The 19,347-nt window shown below is 52.6% G+C and overlaps 6 protein-coding genes and 1 non-coding gene across 7 annotated transcripts; 5 read left to right on the plus strand and 2 right to left on the minus strand.

Annotated features, from left to right (window-relative positions):
- Positions 1–337: 337 nt before the first annotated feature.
- B0H65DRAFT_434678 (2'-5' RNA ligase superfamily-domain-containing protein) lies at positions 338–4,429 on the plus strand (the record flags this gene model as incomplete). Its single annotated transcript, XM_062825145.1, has 2 exons — positions 338–631; positions 743–4,429. The coding sequence occupies 2 exons, from the start codon at positions 338–340 to the stop codon at positions 4,427–4,429; spliced, it is 3,981 nt and encodes a 1,326-aa protein (XP_062677741.1).
- A 303-nt stretch (positions 4,430–4,732) lies between these two features.
- B0H65DRAFT_317869 (uncharacterized protein) lies at positions 4,733–6,694 on the plus strand. Its single transcript, XM_062823380.1, has 3 exons — positions 4,733–4,934; positions 5,007–5,937; positions 6,153–6,694. The coding sequence occupies exons 2-3, from the start codon at positions 5,107–5,109 to the stop codon at positions 6,234–6,236; spliced, it is 915 nt and encodes a 304-aa protein (XP_062677742.1). The 5' UTR covers positions 4,733–4,934; positions 5,007–5,106; the 3' UTR covers positions 6,237–6,694.
- Positions 6,695–6,868: 174 nt separating this feature from the next.
- On the plus strand, positions 6,869–7,887 carry B0H65DRAFT_552761 (uncharacterized protein; the record flags this gene model as incomplete). Its single annotated transcript, XM_062829913.1, has 4 exons — positions 6,869–7,099; positions 7,132–7,433; positions 7,525–7,723; positions 7,804–7,887. The coding sequence occupies 4 exons, from the start codon at positions 6,869–6,871 to the stop codon at positions 7,885–7,887; spliced, it is 816 nt and encodes a 271-aa protein (XP_062677743.1).
- Positions 7,888–8,308: 421 nt separating this feature from the next.
- B0H65DRAFT_478449 (uncharacterized protein) lies at positions 8,309–9,197 on the minus strand. Its single transcript, XM_062827485.1, has one exon. The coding sequence runs from the start codon at positions 9,082–9,084 to the stop codon at positions 8,746–8,748; it is 339 nt and encodes a 112-aa protein (XP_062677744.1). The 5' UTR covers positions 9,085–9,197; the 3' UTR covers positions 8,309–8,745.
- Positions 9,198–9,297: 100 nt separating this feature from the next.
- B0H65DRAFT_t426 lies at positions 9,298–9,393 on the plus strand. Its single transcript has one exon. It is a non-coding gene; the product is annotated as a tRNA-Ser (tRNA).
- Positions 9,394–14,440: 5,047 nt separating this feature from the next.
- Positions 14,441–15,975, plus strand: B0H65DRAFT_582021 (uncharacterized protein; the record flags this gene model as incomplete). The annotated part of the gene is made up of 2 exons (XM_062830835.1): positions 14,441–15,292; positions 15,410–15,975. The coding sequence occupies 2 exons, from the start codon at positions 14,441–14,443 to the stop codon at positions 15,491–15,493; spliced, it is 936 nt and encodes a 311-aa protein (XP_062677745.1). The 3' UTR covers positions 15,494–15,975.
- A 103-nt stretch (positions 15,976–16,078) lies between these two features.
- B0H65DRAFT_317932 (putative LSB6 protein) lies at positions 16,079–19,169 on the minus strand. The gene is made up of 3 exons (XM_062823381.1): positions 18,255–19,169; positions 17,390–18,193; positions 16,079–17,337 (listed from the first exon to the last, which is right to left on the minus strand). The coding sequence occupies exons 1-3, from the start codon at positions 18,932–18,934 to the stop codon at positions 16,236–16,238; spliced, it is 2,586 nt and encodes an 861-aa protein (XP_062677746.1). The 5' UTR covers positions 18,935–19,169; the 3' UTR covers positions 16,079–16,235.
- Positions 19,170–19,347: the final 178 nt, after the last annotated feature.

Genomic DNA, 19,347 nt, shown 5'->3' on the forward strand with positions numbered 1-19,347 from the left:
GGGGCGGGGCGGGGTTGGAGCATCGAAGATGTCAGCGGGAAATCATGCGGTTGGTTTCACGACTTGGCATTATGCGTTGACGGGAGGCGCAGATGAGGGATACGAGTAAACAATTGTGTTTGTTCATATAAGACCATCATCCGTCGTTCTCCTGGTGGCATTTTGGATATCAATCAGTTCCTGGTTTGCTTTCCTGTTGTCGGCACTGCGAACGAAAACAAACAAGCGCCAGTTGTTGCTGTCTACCCTGTTGTTTCCTTCAACCCACCCACAACAATCGGCAAAACACCAAACCAAGCATCATCGACAATCATCACCAACGACAACTACAAAAACCATGGCATCCCCCGATCCCTCCCCAGAAGCCCAAGAAGCTGCTCCCAAACCATCTCCATCACCTTGGACACCCCCCCTAACCTCCACTTCCACAGCCCTCGCCTTAATCCCCCCTCCCCACCTCTGGCCCCCCCTCAACGCGCTCCGTTCCCTTTACGACAAGGCCTATCACAAATGGCCACCGCACATCAATCTCGTTTACCCCTTTGTCAAGCCAGAAGATCTGGAAGATGCGGTGGCTGTGGCTCCGTTTGGGATCCTGGAGGGGAGGAGGAAAAGGAATGAGGAGAGGGGGGTGAGGTGGGATAAGGGGCTGAAAGTATGGACGGGCCCTGTGGGGGAGGTAGTAAATGGGCAAAATGGATATGTATTGAGTGAAGGAGGCGGAGGACCGATATTCGACGAGGATAAAATCCGGCTCAAGCTGGATAGCGTAGGGGTTTTCGAACATCGAAAGCACAACACCATCTACCGCTACGATCAAGAGCAACAACAAAGCCCCTTATCCACCCTTCGCGAGGATCTCCTCCGTGGCCTAGGCCACCAACCCGAAGGCGAAGGCAAAGAGTACAAACCGCACCTAACCATCGCCCAATCTGAAGACCGCGAGTCCTCAGCGCACAAGTTTCTGGTGGAAAAAGTGGGCTTGTTGCCCGCGGTGGAATGGGAGGTGGAGGAGGTTTGGGTGTTGGTTAGGGACCAGAGCGATGGCCCAGGGAAAGGGAAAATGAAGGTTTGGGGGAAGATTCGGTTGGGAGAAGAGTTGGGGGGTGAGGTTTATGGGAATCCGGTTGAGTGGGAGAAGGTGTTTGAGGTGGAGACGGGGTGGAAGGGGGATGGGGATGGACAGGGTGAGGTGCAAGAGGCGTGGAGGTTTGAGGAGGGGAGGGGGTTTTGGGTGAGGGGTGATGGTGGGGAGAAGAAGAAGGGGGAAGAGGAACAGGAGGAAGAAGAGAAAGAGGCAACGACGCCAGAGCTACTAAGCATAGCATCTTGGAACGTCCTCGCTGATTTCGAGCACTCTTCTTCTTCCACCTCCACCATCGAACAAGAAGCTCGATACCGCCTCATCCTCCGCAACCTCCTATCTCCCGACGCCAAAGCAGATGTTCTTCTCCTCCAAGAAGTTACCGACTCTTTCCTTTCCTTCCTCCTTTCCCCTCCTTCCTCCTCATCCACTTCCTCTCCCATCTCCTCCGATATCGAGGCTCTCCGCCGCTTCTACCCCTACGTTTCCCACCCCCCTCCCTCTCAACCTGACGCATCTCCCCTCCCTAACTTTCTCAACCAAGTCATCTTGTCCAAACACCCCTTCTCTTGGTCTTGGCTCCCTTTTGCTAGGAAACACAAGGGGTCTGTCATTGCCCAGTTCCCTACCATTCATGGAAACAACCCCGACCAATCTCTCGTGCTGGCAGCGGTGCATCTGAGTCATGGATTGACGGACATGACCGTAGCTGCCAAGAAGGGAGAGATGCAGCGGGTTATTGGGCATTTGAAGGAGAAGTATCCGCGTAATCCGTGGGTGGTGGCTGGGGATTTTAATCTTACCAGCTCTTCCTGGACGGTGGAACAGGCGGTCAAACAGGGGAAGGTGTCAAAGGAGACGGTGGTGACACTGAATAGTATCGAGAGGATGTGGAGGGAGGAGGAGGGACTTGGGGTGGAAGATGCTTGGGTGGTGGGTAGGGCTGCTTTGGGCGAGGGACTGGTTCAAGAAGAAGAGGAGGTCATGAACATCGACGACGACATGGACGAAGGCGAAGAGGGGGGTAATAGGTTGTTTGCCGGCGAGCAGGGATCTACCTACGATCCGATTAGAAATGATGTCGCTGCCAAAGTGGTGGGTAGTGGAGGGAACATGCGGCCGCAGAGATATGATCGGATTCTGGTCAGGGGACAACAAGTGTTGAGGATCGGGAGGTTTAATCGGTTTGGGTTTGTCAGGGCTGATCAGGAAAAGGGAGAGGGGTATGAGATGGGGCAGTATGCGAGTGATCATTGGGGGGTGAGGTGTCTTTTGAAGGTTGTTCAGCAGGATGCTACTGATCAGACTGAGAAGACGGCCGAGGCAAAGAGCGGTGCTGCTACGTTGGAGACGTCTATCAAGCTGGTTAAACCACCCGCCGGTCCTCTCTCCGAGCCAGGATCACTGAAAGAAGCCATGGCCGAGCTCAACATCTTTCCTTCACAGGGAGAGACAGCCAAACGCAAAGCAGCCTTCCAAGCCCTCAAGGCCATCCTCCTCGACACTCCTCCTCCCAACCAATCTCCCCATCACCCTTCCACCGACTCTTCTTCGGAACCTCAACGTCCCCCAACCCAGCCTCCCCTCATCATAACTCCCGTCGGCTCCTTCGCTCTCGGCGTCCACACCTCCTCTTCGGACATCGACGTCCTAGCCATCGGCCCCTTCTCCACCTCCACCTTCTTCTCCCTCGCCATCCAACGTCTCCGGCGCGCCTCGTCCTCTCCCTCCTATTCCCAACACCAACCCAGAATCCTCCGCCGCATCAACTCCTCCACCGGCACCATGCTCGAGCTCTCCTTCTCTTCCATCAAATTCGACCTCCAATACTGTCCAGCAGCACACATCGCTTCCCACTGGCCTCGCATTCTGTCTACAGCCCCGCCTGGAAACGCCGTCTGGTCTTTGCCAGCGCTGACGCTGACGAAACTTAAGGCGGCCAGGGATCTGGATTATCTAAAGCGAACGGTGCCCGATTTAGCGGTGTTTAGACAAGCGCATAGGGCGGTGAGGAGCTGGGCTAAAGGAAGGGGGGTGTATGCTCAGCGGTTTGGGTATTTGGGGGGGATACAGATCTCTGTGATGTTGGCGAGGGTCTATAAGGGTCTTGCGTTAAGGGGTGGGGTCAGTGGTGTTGGGGTGGAGGAGTTGATGGTCAGTTTCTTTGAGGAGTATGCTCAGTTTGACTGGGAGAAGGATATGGTCTACGATGAGGTTTGTCCTTGGTTCAGGCAGAAACGGGAAAAGGGAGGGGAGAAGGAGGTGTATAGACGGACGGGGAGGGAGGCGATGGTTGTGCTGGGGTGGTTTGGGCCGGGACTGAATACGAGCGGGCAGGCGAGTGTTTGGAGTGTTAGGACGTTGAAGGAGGAGTTTAAGAGGGCGAGGGATATGTTGGTGAAGGGAGAGGTGAAGAGCTGGAAGGAGTTTCTGGAGGGAAGCGGTGCGGAGGGGTTCTTGACGGGGTATAAGAGCTATGTCAAGGTTGATGTGCAGTATTGGGGACTGTCGCCGTCGAAGGGAGCGCAGTTTGTGGGCTGGTTGGAGAGTCGGTGCGTGATGCTGCTTGTTGATCTTCACAGGAGAGCACCGGGGGTGTATGTGAGGATGTGGCCTGCTCGGTTCGTCGAGGCCGACACTGCCTCTCAACAAGCCGAAACCGACGAGCAGACAGCCACCGAAGGAACCGGACCCCGCGACTACCAAGCTTCCTACCTCCTCGGCCTGGACGCCGACACTAACACCAGCAAAGAAGATCTCAAACTTGCCCTCGGCGCCATCCAAACCGCCCTTCAACGATTCGAGGAGGCCATCCGTTCAGACGACAAGTACTTTGACGCCTCGAACAGCTGGATGAGCGCCAGCGTAGTCAAGCGCTCCGAACTGGGTAACCTCCAACTCGACACTCGCAACGACTGGGTAGACGAGTACACACCCGGCGAAGACGAGTCTGATTCAGACGCCGAGGATGACGAGGAGGAAGAAGCTTCCCTGCTTGAGGACCTCGATGAAGCTGTGTCTAAGAAGAAGAAAGGCAAGAACAAGAAAACAACAGAAGAGCAGCAGCAGCCAAGACTAGAGCCAGGGCCAAAACTCCGCTCGGCAGCAGACGTGATGAACAGACTCCGCTGGGACTCGGCCATCGATAGTTCGGATTACGTGGTGGGCTACGAGGATCGATTTTTGGGAGTGAAGGAGAGGGCACTGGATATGTGGAAGACGGAGCAGACGGATGAGGAGTTTATCCCACAGCATCGGATTGTGTATTTCAAGCGGAGGAGTGATGGACAGGTGGTGTGGGATCGGAAGATGAAGAAGGATGAGATTTTTGGGAGTGGGTTGTAGATATGTGTGTTGGAAGATGCAGTGTTGGAAGATGCAGTACGGGTGCCCAGACTGTCCCTCCTCTTGCGGCATGCCTCAGGTTTTCTCTTATCTCCTCGTTTTAATCGTCCTCCGCCTTCACTAGCCATCCGATCTTGTTGGAAGTCTGTGCTTCGGGTTCCCTTCACTGGGCTTCCAATTCACCTGCACTCGCTTCCTGGTAGTATTTCTGGGCTGCACTGGTTTGCGTTTCTCCTGTTCTCTACCACATCGGAACCAAACCTCTTCTTCAGTTGTTGCCTTTCCACCTGCAACAACTTCAGCCTCTCTCAACAACTGCTTCTGTCAGGTCTCTTTCAACTCTGCTGTTCAGGTCAACCTTCTTGACCTGTTCAGCAGTGCATTACACCTCTTCAGAAGCACGAACTGCAAAAAACCGAGCATCTTCACCAGTCACTGGTCAGTCACTCAACACACCGACTTCCACCCAACCCACAAAGCACTTGTTGAACCGAAGGAAAACCGGGTATGTAATCATAAAAAGCATGATCCCGCTTAACACAGAATAACTAACCGGCTGACAGGCGCGAGGTATCAGGGATCTACTAGTCATCTGCCTATATACGAGACCAACTACAGCTAGACCCACGACCTCCTTGTCACCCTCCCTCACTTGACGCGCACCGGGGCCGCTCAACATGAATTCTGCACCCAAGCCTTCGTTACTTGGCCTCCCAGTTGAGGTCCGCCTCCAAATCTACCAGCACATCTGGACTATTTCCCAGGAGGAACAATACCTCGGGTGGGCTTACACGGGGAGATATTATTGTCAAAGGGAGATCACATACCTGAAGGCCTCATACCTGAAGGCTCAACTATCAGCAATTTCCACACTCGGTGCTATCTACCAAAAGATCCGTAACGAGGCGTATGCGGAATACTTTCACACCACCCAGATCTATCTGGGATGGGGTTATTTTGATTTCTGGGAGATGAGTCCCTTCTACCAGCACGACAGGGAGGCTCTGGAACTCATTCGAACGTCCTACCTACTCCAAACGCGGGCTCGACACATTTGTCTGCACTGGGTCGATGTCCCGCCATTCGAGCCGCTGGGGCCGCTGGGAATCAGCAGAGCACAGCAAGACCGATATTTCGTTACGAAACGGATGCGCGACAATCACAAGATTGCCATGGAATGCTTAGAGACCCGCTTCCCGAATGCCATCACGTTGGATGTTATCTGCGACGTCAACCCTTTTGATGATGCGTTTTGGTACTTTTGGCGCGCTCAACATTTCGAACTGTCAATCAACATCACCGAGAACTTCAATATGTCCGAGAGCTATTACGGCGACCGGGATTCGGAAAGGATCAAGAGTCTGCCGTTTCGCAGGCTGGAGAAAGCGGTTGTGCGGACTGTTTCTCGGACCTATCCCAGGGGCATGAGTTTGTTCAGGGATCATGAAGAGGCGGCGTGGTTTCGTAGGTTCAAGGAGGACGTCGCTACATTGGTCGCTCCGCGCGAGGTACGTACACTAGACTTATATGTAAAAAAAAAAAAAAAAAAAAAAAAAAAAAAAAAAAAAGGCAATACTGTCCTGTTCCTCGGTATATCCCGCTCTAGGAGAGGGACGATATCTTCCTCGACGGCGAACTTCATGCTACACTACCCTATTTAGTCGTTACTTTAAAAAAAAAACCCAATCCTAGTCCACCAACTAACGTTAATCAATCGCAATAGGAAGGAGACGAAGACCGATCGTACATCATCAAGAACCACATCGGCGGTATCTATCTCAAGTGGCCCCGATCCTACAAAATCTGATCTTTCACGCAAGAACCCCTCTTCGGTTCGACCTCCTAATACGGCAAACTTCAGGGAAGGTGGCGGTTTCTCGGCATTGACATAACACTCCTTGACCACGCTACCTCTGGATAGCATCTCATCAACCAAGGGCGCGCGAAACAAGATACCTACCACTTGACAGTTGCGTATTTACACTTTACGGTTGAAAAGGGGCCTACATGTATTATGGAGGGAGGAGGGCAGAATACATGTGTTGGAAGATGGAGTGTTGCGGAGGATTTGAACAAGGGGTGTCAATTTATGTTTCTGTAATAAGCGTCTGAAGGATTTATCAAACCCAGGACGGGTACTAAACTTTCCCCCCTTCTGCGGTAGGCCTCGGGTTTTCTATATATAGAGGTACTTTTTACTTTGCCCTTCACCTCCTCTCAACATAAACCTTCTTGAAACCTGTTGGAAATCCGTGCCCTGGGTTCCCATTTATTGGATATTTCCATTCACCTGCACTCCCTTCCTAGTAGTATTTATAGGCTTCCCTGGCCTCGGTTCCTCCAATTCTGTTGTCGCCTTTCCCACTCCCAACAGATCTACTGCACTCATCCACCTGTATCAAGAGCAGCTGCAACATCACCCACGGCGTACCGATCAAGATGAGTTATCAGCCCGAGTCTCCGCTGCTTCGCCTCCCAGTCGAGGTCCGACTGGAGATCTACCAGCACTTATGGACCATTCCTTGGGAGAAGAAACACTTAGTCCGTCGTTGTGCTTATAAGCTAAAGGCCACATACCTAAAGGCCCAGCTATCGGCGATCTGCACTCTGGGCGCCATATGCCGCACCATCCACTATGAGGCGTACGCCGAATACTTCCATACTACCCAGGTTTATCTGGGATGGGCCATTCTAACCTCCAGACCTATCTGTCGGGATATGTTAACCCTGACCTCGAAATCTACCTCGGAGACAACGACAGGAAAGCTCTGGAGTTGATCCAGAACTCCTACCTCCTCAAGACCCAGACCAGACACGTCTGTCTCCGCTGGGTACACGTCGACCACCTCAAGGATACTTTGGAGGAGCAGCTTGAGGAGGAACTCGAAGTCTGGGAAATTGACAATCTGGAACGGACCAATACCAACCTCAACATCGTCATGAACTGCCTCAAGACCCGCTTCCAGAACGCAATCACGCTGGACATTGTCTGCGACGAGATTTGGTTCGAGGATAGTATCTGGAGGAAGTGGCGTGAGGGTGGCAAAAACGACTCGCAAATATTGCAGCTAGGTACTCAACGCTGGGGTGTATAGCTTCAATGGTATTACCACGAACTACTACGACGACCGTGACTCGGAGCGGATCAGGAGCTTGCGGTTCCGCAATCTGGAGAAAGCCGTTGTGCGAACCTGTCTGACCGACCCCGACGGCGTCAAATGGTTCAATGAGGAGAACTTGGCGTGGTTTCAGAGGCTCAAGGAGGATGTGGCGACGTTGGGTGCTCCAAGGAAGGTATGTATCTCACTGCTCTTTTGAGTTGTCACTTAGCAACCGGCCCTGGTCCACCAACTAATCACAGATAATGACCACAGGAGGGACAAGAGGAGCGCTCATACCGCTTCACAAACCACATCGGTGGTCTCGATCTTAATTGGCCTCGGTTCGACAGAATCTGACCTCTCCGCGAGCATTGAAGTCAGCCACGCACAAAATCATATACCTTCCAGGAGGTACCTACTAAAGGCAAGACTTGTTCCGTATCCACACTGGAGGTTGATACGCGGGAGTGTTCTTCTACTTTGATGGGCTCACATTGATCGTGAAGGGGGAAACAGAAGTGAAATACAAGGACATCTGGTGGCAGCGGGCATTCCTTGCTCTTGGTTCATTTGAGGTGGTTGTACCATAGTTTTCAACATCTCCAGGAGAGAGACACGATGTCATGTTGAAGCAGTGATATGGATGGAGTTCAAGAGAAGACAAAGCTGGTGTAGAGATGTTTGTAATTTAGCAAAGCTTTATCGTGATTATATCCAACAACCGCCCTAGTGGCAGTCAATGCAATTGTGAGAAGAAGTCGAAAACAGAAGTGCATATGGCATGTTGAATTCTTAATCGGTTAAGCTGGCCTGGGGTGAATAAACATAAAACTACAAACATCCAAGGATTCGTTCTCCAACCCCCAACGACCCAACAACAAGTAGCATGGCCAATATCCACTAATAGCCTTCGGAAAACCCTTCGTCTTCACCTTCACAGATGTGGCTTGTCTGTGGATCAAGTCGTTGATCTTTTCCACCACAAAAGGACCGAATATATCTTCGATTTCCTGTAACGTGAAGGTCATTTTTGGGAGAGACGTAAGTGTAAGGCGCTCCTCTGGATCAAGACACTCCAAGTAAATGCAAATAAAAACGAAATGAAGCAGAAAAGAGTGAGCATATTCCGTTGTCGCCTTATTGTCGCCTTTGGGAGATCTGCAAACTCTCCATTCAAATCTTTCCAACTCTTATCGGCATTCCACCAAAAGCGTGCTAGTCCGATGATGTACCAAACCCCCGACAAAACATGTCATCGCGGAGGACTAATCCGCTAGACACATTTCCAGTTACTCGTATAGACAGGACGTAACACCGTTGACGACGTACAAGATGCATTTTTGGATAACTAAGGAGGCGAGGAGAGCCTGACACGAAGGGCTGCTGTCCATTCTTATTGGCGACGAAAGTACTGGTGTTTGCCGTGTCGTTGATACGGGGAGTGGTAGAGGCTGAGAATGGACGGCTGGGAGGTCGACTGCAGCCCGCCTCGCTTGTGTATATACCTGTTGCTGTGCCGCCACTCATCGGGTTCAGGCAACGCCTCGGGCTCATAAGGCGGAGGCGGGGCTCTCGGCCTTGATGTGAGAGGTGTAGCGGCTCGGCGGGGTGTAAGTGTACGTTCTGCTCTCGGCCCTGACACAAATAGGCCACTTCAACAAAGTCACTTTGGCGGAGTGGTTAACGGTTCCCTCGACACCCATGTTGCGTGCCAAGCCGCCCTCATAAGTGGTTCCACAAACGACCAATTTCAACAAACTACCACTAGTCACTTTGGCGGAGTGGTTAACGCGCTGCCCTGCTATTCGCAAGAAAGTTAAGGCAGTTCCCTCGGGAGCACAGGTTCGAATCCTGTAGGTGACGTTTCTTTTTGACTTTTGCTCAACTGAAACATCATTCTTTCTCTCTTTCTTTCTCTTTTTCCTTGCTTCCCCATTCATTCTGTCTACTTTTCGGTTTTGCAGAATGGACTGACTGACCCCTCTTGATCATCGTTGCGATACGAATGAGGGTAACGGTTTAGCGAGCTAAGCTTGCAGCCCTCAGTAAGCTGGTGTGCCTTCTCGACCGAAGGCATGGAGATGATCCATTCGTCGTAGTTTGGATCCCGCACCTTGAGCCACCAGGTCCTTTTGCAAAGTTGACCGAGGCGAAACACTTTGTTTGGTTTGTGACTAACGTTGGCAAGTGCTGCTGGTATTGACTCCCGTCCGCAGAGTTCCTTCAAGAAAGTGTCGATCATCTTCGGAGGCATAAGTTTTTCCTCGGCAGCTACGGCCATCAAATAGCCTTCGTTACAGTACCGCCCCGGTCTAGGGAAGGGCTTGGTGGTTATATAGCGAGACCAAAAATACTCCCACCCTGGCCGTCTCCTATCGCTTATCCGGATGAGGGCGACCATGTAGCGGAAAAACATGAATCCCGCTCTTGGGCGGTTGTGGTTTTGGAACTGAAGTTCCCTCTGTTAAATCGGTGTTTGTGAGCCTGCCTTTCCCAAAGCGAGTAAAGGTCTCCATCTCTTTCAAGATAAAGCCAATAGAGAGAGGGGTGCGCTCTTCACTTTGGGAGGTGATGGCGTAGTCATTGAGAAAACTCTCCAAAGCAATAAAATGTGGCTTAAATTGAAGCCACAAGCCACTTCTGATCTTTCCAATCGGATAGACTATGTCGATTGTTGAGAGGGTGCCATTTTGGTAGAGTTTGACTGCCCACTGTATTGCCTTGTCAAGTGAAGAGAATGTGGCTGGGAAGACACAAGGCCCCCAGACTAAAGAAATATGATGTATGTATGTACTGAGTAAGTACGATTGGCATAGAAGTTTGATACCATAGCCGTATCTGTCTTCGGGCTTGTCCCACCGAAGGACAAATTGGGTACGCTTGAAGTATTCCTCATAGGCTTCGTTTGTCGAGAGTTGTTTTTTTAGTTTCCTACTCACTTGAAGCTGTATAGCTTCACCGGCGCGGAATCGATGGAAGGCGGCTTCGTGGACGAGGGGGATTGGAGCCATGTTAAAGATAATAACGCTGGTGAAGAAAAAAAGAAAAAAAGAACGTCAGGTCGGTGTTTCTCTTTCTGACGCCATCGTTATTGACCAGAACTCCCAGCGGTGACCAGTCGGCCATGGCTGGGTCGACCCAGATGTCTCCCGGCGGGTCTTGGTCTTTTCGAACGGCTTCGACTGGATCGACGGATCGGAGAAGCTCGCTGAAGGCTGTTGGAGGGAGTTGTAGGATTTGAGGGTTGCTCTTCTTCGTCTGGTCCGGCCCATACGAAGCGGTAGATTTCGTACTGCATCTCTACCGGCAGACCAATGAGTGAGGGCTGGGAAGACATCGTTCGTCGTATCTGATAGATCGAGGTTGCCGGTGGTGATGATTGGACATAGATTCTGCCATAGTTAGTACACTGTTCAAATGGGGTTGTATTGTTGTACAAGAACCTACCTCGGCATAAAGATGTTGGCTCTGAGATGATGGAGACCAATGATGGCGAAAATGATTGTTGGATGTCGGGTCCGATATGGTTGAGAGTGAAGCGCTGGTATCCGAGCTGGTGACCAAAGGATTGTCAGCGTGGTCTCAACCATGGTGATAACGTGATTGATCAAAAAGCGGCCGGGTTGATGGTGTCAAAGGGGTGACTGGTCCTCCATTCCCTGGTGATCACTACCAAGCTGCATTGGAAGGCAAGCTGGCATGAACCGGAATGGTGATCGATCTTCGGTGAAGAAGACGACCGCGGGAGAGGAAATGGCCAGAGTCTCGAGGGAAACAAGAGAAACGACAAAGTCCGATGGGATGTTAAGCTGGTGAGAGGAAGAAGAAAAAGGCCCGTGTTCTTACATTTTTGGTAGGCGTACTAGAATGTAAGCGAAATGGGAAAGCAACCAATTGATTGTGTGAAGAGTGTGATGATTCTGGAGAAGAAGAGAAGACCTCCAGAGGCGGGGGGGAAGCCTGGTTTATATACATGGGAGTCCGTGGGAAACACGGTCTCTGATCAGGCCATCTTGGGAATGTCTTCCTTCCTCCGTATCGCAGTCTACCTTCCTTGTCGTGATGGCTTCCTTCCCGACAGAAGGGGAGTGCTTGCGCTGACCGTTCGTCATGGTCAGCGCCCCGTCGACCCTCGACGTTCAGTTGTGTGACCAGAAAGTTGCGGCGGAAGGAAGTATTCGAAGCCATAGCCTGAACAGACAACACCTCCACACCCCTATCTTCTAGTCACCTCTACTCATCCTTACATGAGTACAAAAGGAAACAGAAAAGCGAGATCAAGAAGTCTTCTTTCTCACTCGGCATCCAGGGATGCTTCTTCACTTCACCTCCCTTGATCCAAAGACATTGCAAAGAGAGGCTTTTGCATTGTCGCCCTATGACCCAGTTGATCCCATTATCGCTATTACCTGTGCCTGTAGGTAAGTGGTACCCAGTTGTCTACTTGCTAGGAGTTGGTGGTGGGAATGCTGGTGGTGGTCTGGCAAGTATGAGGCTGGTTGGTAGTAGAAGCCGGGGCAGGAGCAGAACAAAAATAATTTTCGCTGATGCCAGTTCGGGACGGCAACTCCCAAAGAGGGTTGAGAGCGCCAAGGTGTTGATGAATGGCAACCCCGTTCCCGTTGTGTAGTTTCTCGTCATCATTCTCAGGGTTCCTCCTCGTCACCACCCTATCCATTGAACCGCTCCCAAACCTCACTCTCCTCCTTCCTCAAATACTCCCAAAAATCCTCCTTCTTCTCGGTCCCGAACTTCTCCCTCGTCTCTACCCTCAGCGACACCTTCATCCTTTCCGTCCTCCTCTCCCCGTTCTCGGTCCCAGTCCTGGAGGTCCCGGTCCCCTTCCCTTTCTCCTGCCCCTTCCCCTCACCTCCCATCCCACCAACACTCCCAACACTCCCACTCTCACCCTCACTTCCACTAGCATCAACAACCCTCTCCAAAACCTCCAACAACCTCCTCTCCCTCCGCAAAAACCTACACACCCTCTCCCCTTTAACATCCCACACAACCTCCAACGTCTCCAGCCCTCCTCCTCCTTCCCAGTCCCGCGCCGCCGCCAAATCAACCAACCACCTCTCCAAAGCCCCCACCCCCCTCCCACTTCTCCCACCTTTCTTCCCCTTCCCCTTCCCCTTCCCAGACCCTCTTGAGTTTGCCCTTGGATCAGGACCAAAAGTCACATCACCGGCCCTCCCTCTCCACCCACCTCCCGCCTCCCCCTCCTCCTAACGTCCCCCACGTCTGAAACGCAACGCGCCCATAGAAACCCCAGTACCAAACTACGTTGCTTGATGTTTCCTCTTCTCAACAAGGGTAACGCGGAGTTGTTGAGAACCTAAGTTTCATGGCGTTGATGCTGTGGATTAATTGACCACCTTTCTTCTTTCAAGTCTTTGATATCCCACCGCCCACCGGAGATAAACTTGCGTTTGGTCGAAGAAGTACCTAGGTGTAGGCTTCTTGGCGGATTTGGAACGATTGATGCGGCCTAGTAGGAGGGCAAGAAAAAAAAAAGTTGGGCGTGGAGGTAGGTTAGGTTGCTTTTAGCTGTTGTCCTCCTTGGCCGTGTCCATGGCTGCTGTATTTGTGTTCGCTTGTAAGGTCTGTCGTGCTGTTGTTGCCACTGTTGTTAGTGGGGGTGACGAGGTGAGGGACGGGATCGATGGTCTAGACGAAGCGGTAGATTAAGAGGCGGAGTTCGGCGGGGAGGTGGAGGAATGGGAAGGGGATAGATGGGGGGAGACGATTAGCAGCTTGCATCATGGAGACCTTCTTCTAGGCTGGGGTCCTCCGGACCCGAGGGTGTGGTGGTTTCATGCTGCCGGTCTGTGATCCCGACATCTTTGCTGTTGATGCTTCGCGATGATGATCATGATGCTTCATGATGATGATGAGGGGAAAGAAGGGGCCGTTAATGGTCTGGTTATAGCTCTATATACTTTCTGCGGGGAACGGGGGCAATATGAAGAGTAATGTGTGCGTGTGTGGATGACCAACCACCATCATTGACGTGAGTCTAGACGGCTCTGGATGGGAGATCTGGAGAGCTCTGTGTAAACAACCACATAGTTCTGGTATGTGGAACTTTAAAAATTGCCATTTCTGAACATTTTGACAAGAGAATTGGCACGAGCGTCGGCGAATGCTCGAGTTTCCCTCGCCCTCCATCCCTCCTTACGGCAGATGGTGATCACGACAACCATGATCACAGGATCCAGCTTTGTCCTCTCTATTTCCCCGGACCCTGATGAACTCATTGAAGCTCTTGTCAGAGCTCAAAAAGGCAATTACAATAGGGGAAAAGAAAAGGAGCAGAGAGGCCACGCCTGTGCCCAGAGGTGCTTGTGTATTAGATGCCGTTTGCGCTTTCTGTGGTTCTTGTTTGATCAATGGAAGTGAGGGGCCATACTTATTTTGAAGTCGAAGTCTAGAGGTACCTGGTTTGACCCGAAGTTGACCCTGATTGGTAGTACTTCCGTTAGTACGACTACTCTTCCAACCTGCTGACGCAGCGCACCTTCCAAGAATACCTCCAACCTCGGCTGGCTCGCAGCTCTCCTGCATGGATCCTGGAAGCTGTTGCTGTTGGGAAGTCGTTACCGATACCTCTGACCTGTACCGTATTTCCAACTGAGGTAGACGGTACATGTATTTATGCTGGCTCGCCGACCATTCACTTCGAGCTCAAGCCTGCTGTGTACCCGACATCCTTTCCGCGTTCCTCGAATTGTGTGCTCTACTTAAGTTCTGCCTGGACCTGCCTTTTCCAATTCTTTATTCTCCCGCAACCATTCTGGTCTACTGCTTCTAAACCCGTCAGTCATTTCCTCACTTCTCTACGTTGCCACACCGAGGTTGTAGACCACGGCATCGCTTGCCTATGGAACTGGAGCCACTTCCTCCCAGGATGGACTCTCAATCCGTATTCCCCTTTTTCCGCCTTCCGGCTGAGCTCAGGCTCGAGATCTACAAGCACGTATGGACCGTTCCGGAGGCCGAATACGTGTACCAGCCCAACGACCGTGACTACCGGTTGAGGCTCTCAGTAGACTACCTGACAGCTCAACTCTCGGCAATCCGCAAGCTGGGCGCCATCAGCCAGCGCATCCGCGCGGAAGCTTACCCGGAATATTTCGACCACACGCAAATCCTTCTCCGCTATGATACCGCCTGGAGAAACTGGTTTCCACTTGATGACCCCGGCTGGGACGACCGCAACAGAAGGGCGCTGTACATTATCAGCAGCTCGTACCTGCTCCAGACCCAGGCGCGACACGTCTACCTGCACTGGCCCGCTCGTGGTAAAGAATCCTCAATCTCGATGTTTGAGGTAGGCAACTCCCGCATGCGCGCTCGGTGGCAGGAAGAGCTGCTCAACGAGCAGTGGGCTCTTGAGTGTGTCTCTCGCTTCAAGAACCTGAGGAGTCTGGATGTTCATGTGGATAATGGTTTGGTTATTCACTGGAAAGACCATTACTGGTTTCAACACGTGTATGAGTTTGATCATCCCGATCCCGATCACGATCACGATTACAAAAAGGAGCTCAAGCGCTTGTTCTATGACGACGAGCGCCGCGCAAAGCTGATCGAGGCGTTGAAGACGCATCATCGAAAGTTGGAGAAGGCGGTTGTGCGGACGGATCTTGGCGACTCCCGAGTTGTCGTTGTCAAGCTGATGGACGAGCATAAGGCGTTTAAGTGGTGGCGCCGACTCAAGAAGGACGTGGCAGTTTTGGCTTCTCAAGGCCCTTCCACCGCGGTATGTATATGATTTTCATTCTGCGTGCAATCAACCTGTCCTTCCCAGCCCCTTACATTCGGTTCAGCAGAATTAGAGGGAACAGTCCGCTAACATGCCCACGTGCAATCGCCGTAGAAAGGGGAGAAAGAGGACACGTACGTGTTCAAGCAACACATCGGCGGTCTCAAGCTTTGTTGGCCGAGGGCATCCACGGTATGATTTCCGAGCACACAAACGACTGCCCGGCAGACCATGCCAGATGGTGGGAGGTAGAAGGTCCGTGTGTTTTGCGACGGTTTGGCGTAGGGGAAGATTCTAAACGGTGTTGAGTCCATGTATTATGATAAGCACAATCCGTCGGTCGAACAGGACTTGAATATGTCAAAACATCCACGACATGGAGCTACGAACCATGTGATAAGATCTTGGGCAATGAAGATCAAGGGACAGACATGAGGTGGGAAGGAGTGATGGAAAAGAACTGTGAGGCAAAAGGTGGAGAGATCCAAAAATTTGATGGAAGTGGTTGAATTGATGAGAAAAAGTAGCAAGTCAAAGGGCTGGCGATGTTCTCTAGGCTGGAAAGATAAATTGACGGATAATATGGGGAAATGAAAGAGAACAGAAAGGGTGCCTTTGTCTACTCGTCTGTCGCATGCCATTTTGCCTTGAGGATCACTCGTTTTTGAGGAAAAAAGCCGTCTTTTTTTTTTTCTTTTTCCCTTGCCACGCTGAATTCTCCGCAAGAATCAACCAACGCAACGCAACTTTCACGGCAAGGGTGAACCGCACAAGGTAGGCAAACGCACATTGACTTGACTATTCTTCTTTCTCTCATTTTGCCCTGTCTGTATAGTACCTAGTTCCCACACTTTCCCAACGGAACTTATCCATCAATATCTAGCATGTCAAGCTCCTTTTCTCTCCTTTCCTAGAGACACCCATCCCCACCATGTATCATCTAACACCAAGTAAAGACCGGATTCCTACTCTTCACAGCCTCCAACCTCTCCACAATAACCTTCCTCTGATTCCCCTCCATCCCCTCCGCCGCCGCGTACCCCAAATCGCCTCCGGCATCCAACTCGTCCACATCACCATTCACATTCACATACGCACCAAACACCCCTTCTCCGGCTCCCTCCAGACTCCATTCCCTCGCATGCCCGTTGTGAGAGTAACTAGTACTGTACATCTGACTAGCAATGGTGTTCCCGACCTTTCGGCTCGCGGGCGTAGCGAAGCTGAAACGGCGCTCGTGATAGCCTGCTTGGCCGGCGGCACCGGCGCCAGCGGAGCCGTCACGGTCGGGGTTGTACATGTTTAGGCCGTTGGCTGGGGGCCGGAGGGAGATGGGGTAGTGCTTTCGGGTGGCTGTGGTGTTGTCGGACTCGCTGCGTCGGGGAGGCGAGGCGAGGGGGTGGTCGATTATTCCCGTGGTCCCGTTAGGAGGGGAGATGTGGCCTTCTGGTAGGGATTGGGGGTAGTCGTTGTCGGTTGCTGCGGGACTAGCGATCTCGAACCGGCCGGGGTGAGGAAGGTCTGTGTTGCTGCTGGAGCCGAGACCGAGGAGATCAGCAACCGCGGGCTTGGATGAGTTGCCGGCGAAGCCAATGTCCATTTCTTCTTCGTCGATGGTGGGCTTAGGCCTGTGGCCGGGCACGAAGTAGTCTGTTTGTCCTTGGTGTTGTTCACGGTCAGCCGCGGCAGCGGCCTGCCGACGCATCTCGGCGCTGGGAGCCCTCATGGGAACGGCTACGGGGACGTCGACGAGGTCGTCCCAGACGCAAACCTTGGCGCGGCGAGTCAGTTCTAGGGGACCGTGGTCGGGCGTTTTCAGCGTTTCGACCACGTTCCAGGCTTGACCCTTCATGACAGCAATCTGCTTGGCGAACATGCGCTCTTGGAAGTCGGGATCGAGCTGGAAGACTCGTCTAAGGGCGAGTTGGGTTTGGCTCCACCAGGCCGTGGATGTTAGTAGAGGGAGGAAGTGGTCTCGTGTCTTCTGGGAGAATGGTCGACCGATGAGGTCAACAGGGAGGAAAAGCCACCCGAATGGGAAACTAGAGTCCTTGTTAGCAGCAGTCAAGGGACAGATAGAAAGAGCAAACATACCTCCTCCAAGCATCGGGGTGTTTCCACGGCCACGACAAAGAGTTATCGATAGCTCCAATCGTGATCTTCGGGTCGTTATTCGCCGCCCCCGTCGACGTCGAAGCATTCATCGGCTTTTGCGTTCTATAAGGATAGGAGGCCCTCGTTTTAGGAGGTCCTCTTTGGCTCAGGTCCACCGGTCTCGGCCCTTGTTCTGCCGCATCATCGTCCTCTTCCCTCTCTTCGGTATTCGTGTTAAGATGCACCGGCTCCGACACTATCGACACCTCCTGGGTTTCCCAATCCACCTTGATCATCCAATTGTCCAACCCTCTGTCCGTATTCCGCATGATATAATCCAAAATGACCAACTTCTCCAACTCCTCCCTGAAAGCCTGCTTTAAGGTGGGCGTCCAGACAAAGTTGCCTGGGCCCGGTGTGAGGGAGACTGGACTGCCGTTCTCGTCGTCGCTGTCGCCCTCGCCCGCCGGCGAGCTGCCAGGACGGCAGCTGTCCACCCAACGCTTCTTTTTCTTCCGGTGCGGATCATTGGTCCGGAACCCGGAAAGGTACTGGTCTGGCCATGGGTGTTCTCGAAGGAAGAGGTTGGCGTCTTTGAAGCCCTTGAGGAAGACTTGGAAGCTGCCGGGCTTGGCGGGTAGTGTTTTCTTGTTCCGGGAGTAGCTGTACCGGTCCCAGAATGGGTAGTGGAAGGATTTGGAGGAGAGGTAGACGACGTCGGTGTAGGGGACCATGTGTGTGCGGAGTTGGGCGTCGAGTACGTAGGCGGCTGCTTCGCTGACGTAGGAAAGGTTGGGAATCAAGCTGTAACAGAGCCACATGTCAGTAAAAGGCCATCTTGTAGGCGGTAGACAGGAAAACATACCAAGCTCTGCCAAAACAACAAGGAAACAGATTCCGATGAATCCACTTATTCCACTTCGGATTACCCGCCGCATACGGCTCCTCGTCCTTGGGCTTAAACACACCCACCACCTTGCCCCCCGTATTCCTCGCAAAGTAACTCCCCGAGCTGCCCTGGGAGATCATCAACGGATGCACCCCCTGCTCAATCGCCGTCCTCACACTATCCACAATCGCCTCGAACTCCGCCTTGGTCATGTACCCGGGCTCCGGCCTAGCCAGCATCTCGGCGGTGACGGGCCTCACGCCCTCGGGCGCCTGGAACACGGTATGATGGATCTCGAGCTGCTCATCCTCTTCCCCACCCTTCTTCTTGCCACGCTTGAACTTGCTGGCGATCTCATCGGCCCAGCGCTCCAGACGCGCGTTGATGGCTTTGAGGTCCACGCCCGAGTTGCTTCTTTGCCGTGATCCCCGGCTAACCTTTCTTCCGCCGGTGGGCCGGAGCGAGGTGCCGGGCATCTTGGGGCTGGTCATGCCCGAGTGCGGGCGCGGTTGCGTGATGGCTGCATAACGGGGTGCGGAGGCGGGCTGGAGCGAGGCTACGCTGTAGTCGAGGGCATCTGTGTCCGAGTCGTCGCTGAATTGGTCGGCTTGGGCGAGGCGTTCGTAGCCCGTCGTGGCGGGCCGTGTGCGAGGCATTGTGATGGTTTCTGGGGATTATGTTTGTGTGTGTATGTAGCTCGGTTGTTGGGTCGGATTGCTTGGCGAGCTACTACTAGTCACCGCGGTAGTCTGGTAGACTTAGGATCGTGTGGTGTTATCGGCGCCAAGCAAGTGTTGTAGGTGTCGAAGAGGCTGTCTTTATGCGGTGACCATTGTGGCCCAGACTGTGGTATGCAGGTTTCGTCGATGGCTCGGCTCGGTCGAAAGCGAAAGGGGAAGGTCGGGGATGCAACAAGCTGTCGAGGTCCGAAGGTGGAGAGGCTGGAACAACACGATTGACGACAACCCGAACAGATAAACAGAAGTGGAAGCAGCTGATATGCTGGTCGATATTAAATACAATGTAAATGTATTACAAAGTGTCGCCCTCTCTGGGGGATGTAGTAGTC

Source organism: Neurospora tetraspora (assembly GCF_033439725.1).
Source record: "Neurospora tetraspora strain CBS 560.94 chromosome Unknown B0H65scaffold_8, whole genome shotgun sequence".
Lineage (NCBI taxonomy): Eukaryota > Fungi > Ascomycota > Sordariomycetes > Sordariales > Sordariaceae > Neurospora > Neurospora tetraspora.

Bases quoted from the DNA above. Each gene is read 5' to 3' on its own strand.
- B0H65DRAFT_478449 (XM_062827485.1), bottom strand. From the start codon at position 9,084: ATGAGCCCGAGGCGTTGCCTGAACCCGATGAGTGGCGGCACAGCAACA.
- B0H65DRAFT_317869 (XM_062823380.1), top strand. From the start codon at position 5,107: ATGAATTCTGCACCCAAGCCTTCGTTACTTGGCCTCCCAGTTGAGGTC. The intron at 5,938-6,152 runs GTACGTACACTA...CAATCGCAATAG, and splicing joins CATTGGTCGCTCCGCGCGAG to GAAGGAGACGAAGACCGATC.
- B0H65DRAFT_317932 (XM_062823381.1), bottom strand. From the start codon at position 18,934: ATGCCTCGCACACGGCCCGCCACGACGGGCTACGAACGCCTCGCCCAA. The intron at 18,194-18,254 runs GTATGTTTTCCT...GCTCTGTTACAG, and splicing joins TGTTGTTTTGGCAGAGCTTG to CTTGATTCCCAACCTTTCCT. The intron at 17,338-17,389 runs GTATGTTTGCTC...CAAGGACTCTAG, and splicing joins CACCCCGATGCTTGGAGGAG to TTTCCCATTCGGGTGGCTTT.